The sequence below is a fragment of the Heteronotia binoei genome, chromosome 1 (genome assembly GCF_032191835.1).
Source record: "Heteronotia binoei isolate CCM8104 ecotype False Entrance Well chromosome 1, APGP_CSIRO_Hbin_v1, whole genome shotgun sequence".
NCBI lineage: Eukaryota > Metazoa > Chordata > Lepidosauria > Squamata > Gekkonidae > Heteronotia > Heteronotia binoei.
Window position 1 is genome coordinate 38,501,741 of NC_083223.1, and position 9,675 is coordinate 38,511,415.

General features: G+C 48.4%; 1 protein-coding gene across 1 annotated transcript; it reads right to left on the minus strand.

Moving 5' to 3' along the window:
* Positions 1-251: 251 nt before the first annotated feature.
* On the minus strand, positions 252-2,755 carry RHOB (ras homolog family member B). The gene has a single exon (XM_060233499.1). It carries the CDS (start codon positions 2,280-2,282, stop codon positions 1,692-1,694), a length of 591 nt encoding a protein of 196 aa, XP_060089482.1. The 5' UTR covers positions 2,283-2,755; the 3' UTR covers positions 252-1,691.
* Between the last annotated feature and the right edge of the window lie 6,920 nt (positions 2,756-9,675).

Genomic DNA, 9,675 nt, shown 5'->3' on the forward strand with positions numbered 1-9,675 from the left:
TGTATTACATTATCTGATGAAGGGAGCTCTGGTTCTCCAAACTTATAGCCTGAGAATCTTGTTGGTCTGCTTAAATCTTGCTGCATTACAGCAAATCTCTAACAGCAACAAAGAGGCAGCTTGATTTGGGAGCAAACTCCGTTTGGAAACACAAAGGCTTATCCAGCAAAGTTCCAGTGTGTCAGTCTCCATTTTTGTCCAAAACTTAATTGCATCACAACAAAAGAAGCACAGGACAAGATCTCATGAAATGTAGTCATAGAATCTTTTAATATTTTACATTTAAAAAACTGCATACACAGCTTATATCATTTTATGTAAACTTCACATGTCTTTTTTTAAACCAGGTCAAATTTAGAGTTAAGTCCTTAGTACCATTGTATAAAATGGTAATAAAGGGGGGGGAGTGAAGTCTGTTGTGTAAAACAAAGAAGCACAAGTTATTCTTTTGAACAGACCTCAAAGTTGACCTATCAAAACATGTGTGGCTGTGGGTTTTTTAAAAAAAATGATCCCAAATAAACGGCACTGAGCACTCAAAAAATAACATGTAATTGTCACAAATAAAGACAGTGTTTCTCCAGGCAATTTTTTTAAAAAAAATAACAGTGGTTTTGCTTAAGTCAATCAAGAGAACAGAAAACAAAGGACATGATCCAGCCAGCGTCATGCACTAAAGTCCCACTGACTAACTGCAGAAGCTGCTTAGGAATCAACAGGATTTCCAAGTGCTTCACTGAACGAGGACTGAGCTGGACCCTGCCCCAAAATGAGGTTAACATTTAAGAAAAAGGGTTTTTTCTGTAATGCTACAGTGTTGGTTTGCAGATTACAAGTGCATAAAGTGTCAACTTTCTTTTTTAAATTAAACACCCAGTTGTGCAAAATAAGTTCTCTTTTCTGTTTTGCAAAGATAGATCACTTAAATAAATCCAACTGAAGCATTTGCAGCTTCAAAAAGAAAAAAAATCGGAGAACGGGCACAAAAAAAACATGAAGTTGGAACACATTTCCCTCCCCCACCCCCTCGTCGCGATTTCTTCTCACCCTCTCTGAAGAGCCCCCAGAAGGACAAAACCCTCCCCCACCCCCATCGTAGGACGCGCCCCCACTGCAAATCAGACCCAAGGGAGGAGGAGGCCCAGTCCACGGTTAAATAAGCCACAGCTTCCCCCCACCCCTTTTCAGTGGGCCCGCTTGAACGGGAGAATACGGTCTATGTACAGACTTGACAGCAGATATCCCTCCCCTCCCGGTCTTTGGATTCAAACCCTCCAGGAAAATACCAATCAAGAGTGGGAGGGAAAGGCCCCGACTGTCCACCAGTGTCTCTTCTGCCGCTGGCCTCTTTCCGAGAGAAGGGGATGCACTGCACGGAGGCCCTGCGGAGTGAGCTCTCATTTGCCAAGGGTCACAAATGAGTCCCGCTCCCCCCCCGCGCCGAGAAAAAGCAGGCGGTGGCGGCCCTGCACGGGTCCATTCAAGTCAATAGCCCTTTCGCCGTGGTCAGTGCAGGGGGCGATGCTTTTGCAAATGTTTCCCCTTCGCCTCTCCCTGCTTGAGGGGGCCGCAGACAGTTCCCTCCCTGTTAGAGCGCAGTCCGAGCCTCCCCCTCCCGGTCCCCAGTTGCGCGCAGCTCTCCGTCGCCCCTCCGCTGAGGTTCCGCCGCTCCACCAAGCCGCCCTCCCCCGTTATAGCACCTTGCAGCAGTTGATGCAGCCGTTCTGGGTGCCGTAGCGCTTCTGCAAGGCGGCCCGCGTGGCGGTCTCGAAGACCTCCCGCACGCCGTCCTTGGTCTTGGCCGAGCACTCGAGGTAGTCGTAGGCTTGGATGCGGATGGCCATGGCGCGGCCGTCCTCGGTGCGCACGGGCTCCTGCTTCATGCGCGCAAGCTCGTTGCGCACGTGCTCGTCGTTGCGCAGGTCCTTCTTGTTGGCCACCAGGATGATGGGCACGTTGGGGCAGAAGTGCTTCACCTCGGGCACCCACTTCTCCGGGATGTTCTCCAGGGAGTCCGGGCTGTCCACCGAGAAGCACATGAGGATCACGTCGGTGTCCGGGTAAGAGAGCGGGCGCAGGCGGTCGTAGTCCTCCTGGCCGGCCGTGTCCCACAGGGCCAGCTCCACCTGCTTGCCGTCCACCTCGATGTCGGCCACGTAGTTCTCGAAGACGGTGGGCACGTAGACCTCCGGGAACTCGTCCTTGCTGAAGACGATCAGCAGGCACGTCTTGCCGCACGCTCCGTCGCCCACCACCACCAGCTTCTTGCGGATCGCCGCCATGGCCAGCTTCGCCAAGCCCGCCTTGGGAGGCTGCTCCAGCAGGGACCTCGAGACGTCGCCTTCGCCCCGGACTGCTGCCGCTGCCGCCGCCTCTGCCTTGCGATAGGGCACCGTGGCGAGGAGGAGGCCGGGTGAGTCTCTTCTCTAGGCGCCGTGCGGGGCCCTGGGAGCGTCAAGGGAGCCGCCCACTCCTTGCAGGCGCGCCACGTCCCAGGCACCGGCGAGGGGAAGGCGCTCGGCTGCACCGCTGCCGAAGGGAAGGCTCTCGCGCTCTTTTCCTTCCGGCAAGGCCAATCCCAGCAGCGAGCGGGGCAGAGCGGCTGCTGCGCCTTTTCCTGCCGATCTCGTCTTGTTTCTGCCGTTTGCACCAAATCTCTTCAGTCGCCTCTCCCCAAAACATGCAGCGTGTTTGGGTTACTTTTTTTAAATCTTTCCTTTCGAAGCGCTCCCCAGAACTCCTTTGCTGGCTAGTCCATACTGCCGCGGCAACCGGACGCGGCTATTTAAAGGGACCGGCGACTTTCTTAATATAGCTAGCCAATGGGAAGGGAGAGGGTGAGGTCATCTTTTTGGGGGAGGCGAGCGATTGGCGGGCCGTGCTGCAGGCGCTGGGGCGGAGCGAAGGAGCCAGCGATTGACAGCCGGCGAGGAGAGCCGGGTAGGGTGGGGGCGGGGGGAGTCTCCCTTCTGCTTTTGCAGCAAGCCGCTGGGGCGGGGAAGGAGGGGCCTTCGGCTGGCGCGGCGGGGAGAGGAGAGGAGACGGTTTCGTCTCCATTGGACAAGTAACCCGGCCAGGCAGTGGTAGGAGGCCTGTTGCTGCAGAACTTTCCTCCCGACTCGCGGCATCCCTCCCCCACTTTCACTCGTTCGGGTTGCGCCGCAGTAGTTCTGATCGCGCAAAACGTCGTGTAGCAATCCTGAACAGGTCTGTGTTGGAGGAAGCGCCGTGTTCTTCAGTGGGCCGTTACTCCATAGGAGTGCACTGCGGATCCGGGCCTTGGACGGCAGCCGGATGACGTCGGCCACTTGTTGCTAAGGCGTCTTCCCAAAGCGAGAAGGTGGCCGCAGCCCGGTGACAAGGAGGGAACGCGCTGGAGACAGTGCAGCGAGAGCAAAACAGAGTTCGGGCTGAGGTTTTCGCCTCCCTCCTGGGGTGCGGCGGCAGTTTTTGGGGGGAATGCAGGGTTGCTTTGGTTTGTCTTTTCCTTTTTGCGCAATAAACGTCAGATCTGATGGGAAGTAGGGAGAAGCAGGGTGAGTGGGAAGTCAACTTCCAACGACTTTTACTGTGCCCTGACAAAAAATAAAAGCCCCGTGGCCGCTTAAGATTAACGTGAGCAGAAGTTTTCCGGAATCACAGCTTGCTTCATCTTCGATGCATCTGAAAAAACTGAGCTATGGCTGATAGAAACATCCGCTGCAATAAAGGTTGTTAGTCTGTCTCTACGGAGTCACTGAACTCTGGGTTTAGTCTGCTGCTGTGGACTAACATGCCCTGACCTGGATAGCCCAGGCTAGCTGGAACTGGTCAGACTTCAGAAGCTAAGCAGGGGTCAGCCCTGGATAGTATTTGGATGGGAGACCTCCAAGCAATACCAAGGACGTGACGCAGAGGCAGGCAATGGCAAACCACCTCTGAAACATCTCTTGCTTGAAAACCCCCAAGAGGAGTCAGCTGTGACTTGGTAGCCTGCATGTGCACACAGACTAACACAGCTACCCATATGGAATTATTCCAGTGGAAACATTCACCAGTATATGCAACAGAATGATTCTTTCACAGAGTAAATGAAGCAAAGGTCATGCCCTGGCGGGCAGTGCCCCTTCTGTCATCAGTTAGAAACACCCCAGCCCCTCCCCATTTTGCAGTGACAAAGTCTCTTTAAAAAAAAAAAAAAGGCTACCTTTAGGATTGCCCAGCAATAGCAGAGGCTTTAGTTCTGCAAAACGCTGACCAGAACACTGCTCCTTGGGGATTATTTTATGTCCAACAGAGTTTCCAGTTAATACCTTTATAACTGTTCAAGGTTTTTGTTTTAGTTCAGCACATTATACTGCAAAAAAAAAAGTTTAATGAAGAGTATTGTTAAGCTCTATAAATCAGGAAACAGAACTTTTCCTTACCTACTGTTAACTTGCATTGATAATGTAGTTGCTCAAGGAATCCATACAAATTAATCACAGGAAATATGCAGCTTTATTTGCGTAAGCCGTTTTTGCCTGCCTTTCCATGCTTGAGGCACCTTACACATAATGATAAAAATAAAACAAGTCTTTTTTTACAGTATAAAACTAGCAGGTGCCGATTAAAATTACTCATCCCATAAAATCTACTTGGCGACTGCCTACAGACATTACCAACAAGCCCTTAGAAACAGAGAGCCAGTTTGGTTTAGTGGTTAAGTGCGCTGACTCTTATCTGGGAGAACCAGGTTTGATCCCCCACTCCTCCACTTGCAGCTGCTGGAATGGCCCTGGGTCAGCCATAGCTCTCGTAATTGTCCTTGAAAGGGCAGCTGCTGTAAGAGCTCTCTCAGCCCCACCTACCTCACAGGGTGTCTGCTGTGTGTGTGTGTCGGGGGGATAAGATATAGGAGATTATGACTGCTCTGAAACTAAGATTCAGAGTATACGGCGGGATATAAATCCAATATCATTTTAGAATGGGAAGTCAGGACAGCCTGGAATTTCACTGAGGAGATGATTCCGTAGCACCTGGAATATCACAGCAAAGGGCCTCTTCCTGGAAGGTGCCCCATCATCATTTGTTTATTTTCTCTGTTGTTCATTATTGTTTTGCTTATTCTTATTGCTGTCAGGATGCTGCAAAGCCATAACAAAGCAGAGACCTGCAGCTTGTGTCATAAACGTCTTGGAAACACTGATCCAAAGCATCTTTTGTCCCACTGCATCCAAGATAGGCTACTGGGGAAGCAGCTATGCTTCCCATTTCACAGTACTGTTGTCTGTGGTTGCTGCATACTATGATTTTTCATACCTGTAGTTTAAGTGCAAGGACTCTTTCTATTAAAAAAATAAGCGGTTTTAGGATGACACATAAAGATGTTAGTTTGCTTGCCAACACTGTTGTTAGGCAGACCAGAAATTACACCTCATATGTAGGAAAGCTGCCCACATGATAGTCTCAGCCCTAGCAAACTAATGCAAACAGAAGATTTGGTGAATCTAGTTCCAAAGGGGCACTTAGGTAACTTCAATGGCGGCGGGGGGGGGGGGGGGCTGTTCAATGGTAATGTATATTTCAACTGCAAAGCTACAGTCTGCTTTTGTGGTTGGGGGTCTTACCAAGCCCATGGGCTAGGGTCCCAGACTACCACCATCCCAGAGTCTGGCCCAGATTGTACCACCAACTGATGCATCAGATCCCACCCCCTATGCATCTGCTAACCTAATTTTTTCTACCACAAATGCACTCCACCTTTGCCTGGCAGATTCAATGTTTTCTTCCTGTCTCCTTTTCTCATTCTCTTTCCCTCAGCCCTCTCTATTTATCTGACCACAGCACTCCTTGTTCTTCCTTTTGATGCCTACTCAATCCATTCCAGGAGCCCCGTGGTGCAGAGTGGTAAAGCTGTAGTACTGCAGTCGAAGCCCTCTGCTCACAACCTGAGTTCAATTCCATTGGAAGCTGGGTTCAGGTAGCCAGCTCCAGGTTGACTCAGCCTTCCATCCTTCCAGGTCAGTAAAATGAGTACCCAGATTGCTGGGGGGAAAGTATAATGACCAGGGAAGGCAATGGCAAACCACCCCCCAAAAAGGTTTGCCATGAAAATATTGTGAAAGCAGTGTCACCCCAGAGTTGAAAACGACTGGTGCTTGCACAGGGGACCTTTCCTTTCCAATCCATTCCACTCATGTTCATTGTTAAATAGGATTAAAGAATATGATTTGACAGTGGCAGAGATGAACTTGTGAATGGTGAAACTGAGTTTAATAGTGGGGGATCCCTGGCTATTAAGAGCATTAGGGATTTGACTGCAAAATAAACTGGAGCCTTATGGCACCTTAAAGGCTAAATATTTGAAGGCAGTAAGAAAAAAGGAGGACCCAGCATGAGATGGGTTGACTCAGTCAAGGAAGCCAGGGGCCCTCCTCTGCTTACAGGACCTGAGCAAGGCTGTTAACGACAGGACGTTTTGGAAGATGTTAATTCATAGGATGCCCATAAGTTAGAAGCGTCTTGAGGACACTTAACACACACACAAAGACTAACAACATTTTAAAGATGGGTAGAGCAAGAGTCCAGTAGCACCTTAAAGACTAACAACATTTGTTGCGGTGTATGAGCTATGGCGAACCTGGGCGGTATAATAAAAAGTAGAGACATCACCCTGCCAACAAAAGTCCATATAATCAAAGCGATGGTATTCCCAGTAGTAATGTATGGCTGTGAGAGCTGGACCATAAGGAAGGCCGAGCGCAGAAGAATAGATGCTTTTGAGCTGTGGTGCTGGAGAAGAATCTTGAGAGTCCTTTGGACTGCAAGAAGATCAAATCAGTCAGTCCTAAGGGAAATCAACCCAGACTGTTCCCTGGAAGGTCAGATGCTGAAGCAGAAGCTCAAATACTTTAGCCACCAAATGAGTAGGGAACACTCACTGGAGAAGACCCTGATGCTGGGAAAGGCAGAAGGCAAAAGAAGAAGGGGACGGCAAAAGATGAGATGGCTGGACAGGGTTACTGATGTAACAAACACAAATTTGAGCAGACTTTGGAGGATGGTGGAAGACAGGAGGGCCTGGCATGACTTTGTCCATGGGGTTGCAAAGAGTCGGACTCAACTGTGCAACTGAACAACAACAACAAATGAGCTATCCTGAATCACTGCTGACTTCTTCAGATTTTTAAAGTTTCAGCATCAGCCTTGGTGATGGTGAAGTAGAGGCCGCTTCTTCAGGTGCAAGGAGTGGGTCATCACCATGTCTGCAGTCATTTTATGTTTGGGCCAAGGACATGCAGGAAGTGTGGGATGAAATGAAATGATGTAAAATTTAAATCTAATTTCTGCTGCTACTTATGTCCAATGGCTTGTGTTTTAATATGGAGGTATTTGATCGTATGCTGTCTCGAGCAGGATTCTGAAGAGATCGCATAGAAATATTCTTAATTAATTAGTTAATTCATCGCAAGTTCCCACAGAAAATAAATACTGTTGTCAGTCTTGAAGAAGAAACAGGATTCTTGTTTACTTCTCTGGCAACAGTTCTAACCCTGTAGAAATTTTTATTTACTGCTTTTATACTCCAGGTTTTTTCCCCAAAGGAGGGCCAAAGTGGCTTTCAGGAGTCTCCCCTTCTCCATTCTGTTGTCACAACAACCCGGTGAGTTAAGTTAGGCTGAGAGTGTGTGACTGTGTCAAGGTCACGCAGGAAGTGACCAAGTGGGGCTTTGAACCTGAGTCTTCCAGATCCTAATCCTGTATTTTAACTCTTGCCAATAACCAACACACGCACCCACATGCTTTATGAGATGTTATTTACCAGGTGGTGTTATTGGCCTACATGCCATGAAAAGCTTCAACTGCCCATTTTCACGCATTACGTCTCTGCTAAAAGGGCAGGACAGCTTTTCTCCAGGTTGTTGGCGACCCTACAATGGAAGAAGACTGTAGATTTATACCCTGCCCTTCTCTCTGAATCAGAGACTCAGAGTGGTTTACAATCTCCAATATCTTCTCCCCCAACAACAGGCACCCTGTGAGGTGGGTGGGGCTGAGAGGGCTCTCACAGCAACTGCCCTTTCAAGGAGAACTCCTGCGATAGCTATGGTTGACCCAAGGCCATTCCAGCAGGTGCAAGTGGAGGAGTGGGGAATCAAACCTGGTTCTCCCAGATAAGAGTCCGCACACTTAACCACTACACCAAACTGGCTCTCTTCATGAATCGCTGGAAAAGCAACTTTTAAGAAACTGATCATATTCTTAAGTAGCATACTGACATTCAGTGAAGAAGCAGGTGAAGGCTTACATCCAGGGAAAGCTTCACCTTAATTTCTGAGTATCAGACAAGTTGATCAAGGCAGGTTTAAGGGGGGGAAATTGGCACACTGGTTGGTAAACAGGTGTTATTTCCTAAGAAGTCTTCCACCCAGTTTGTGGAAACGCTGCACAGAGGTGATTATTAGAACAAGCAGAGTCCTGTCTTGGTTTCAAAGACTTGGCTTACATGGTATTAAGGTATCTCATGTTTCTTAAAGAAGCATGGGCAGAGGTTAAAGTGAGCAAGTTCACTGGAGTTTTCTGCCATCTTGTGGTTGTTCTAATAGCCTGGAGAGAACTAGTATGTGTTCTACATTTTTTTTTAAAAAAATACATGCCGTGGGGTATGTATTTCATGGCTACATAAATAAAATCTCCTAAAGATTGGTTTAAACCAGGGGTGTCGAATACATTTGTTATGAGGGCTGGATCTAACATAAATGAGACCTTGTAGGGCTGGGCCATGTCGGGCTGGGTCACGTGTGTACTTATTTAAGATTAGGTGGATTAGATTATAAACTTTATTAAGGACACAGGCAAACAAAGTTTTTTGTAAAAAAAAAAACCCTTAAAACATGCTTAAAATGTTAGCACTTACTGTTCTTAAAGGTGCTTTTTTTGTATTTCTCCTATGGGATCCAGGGAACTGGGCAAAGGAAGCTCTGGTTCTTTCCCTCTCTCCCCAGGGGACCAAGAGAGGGAGGAGCCTCAGCCAATAGAAGGATGAGAGGCTTGACTCAGTAGCTCTGCTGTGTGATTGAGAGAGCCTGGCAAAGCAATCTATCCCTCCTCCCCTTCCTCCCCAAGGGAGGAGCCTTAGCTAATGGAGAAAATAGAGGTTTTGCTCTGTAGCTCCTGTGCGATTGAGCAAGCCCGGCAAAGCAAGCAGAAGGAAGCAAGAGAGGGAGAAGGAAGCAGATGACAGCCAGTTGCTTAGGGCCTAATAGGAGCCCTCTGGAGGCCTGATTTGGCCCCCGGTCCACATGTTTGACACCCCTGGTTTAAATTCTTTTGTCCACCAATGAATTATGTTTTCATAATTAACACAATGGAGGAGATGACCAAATGGTTGCCTAAACTAAGGCTTTAGTCCAGCTCAAAGAGGTAAGTATGCTGAACTCCAATTTCCATGGGACCCCATGTTCAGAACTGCATATGGGACTGTGGAAGGGAAGCATAATTTGTACATGGCCTTGTTTCTTTGGTCTTAATTGAGGCTATCTGAATGATCCCCCAAAAGGTGCCTACTTTCTGCTTTCTCAAAGCATGACTTACCCAAAACAAAGAGCCAGTTTGGGCTTTTTTCTATCTCACTCAAGTAGGAGATACTTTAAAATACTACAGGAGGCATCAGGCAGGTTTGGGTGAGCAGGGAGTAACTGCTTGTGTCTCAGG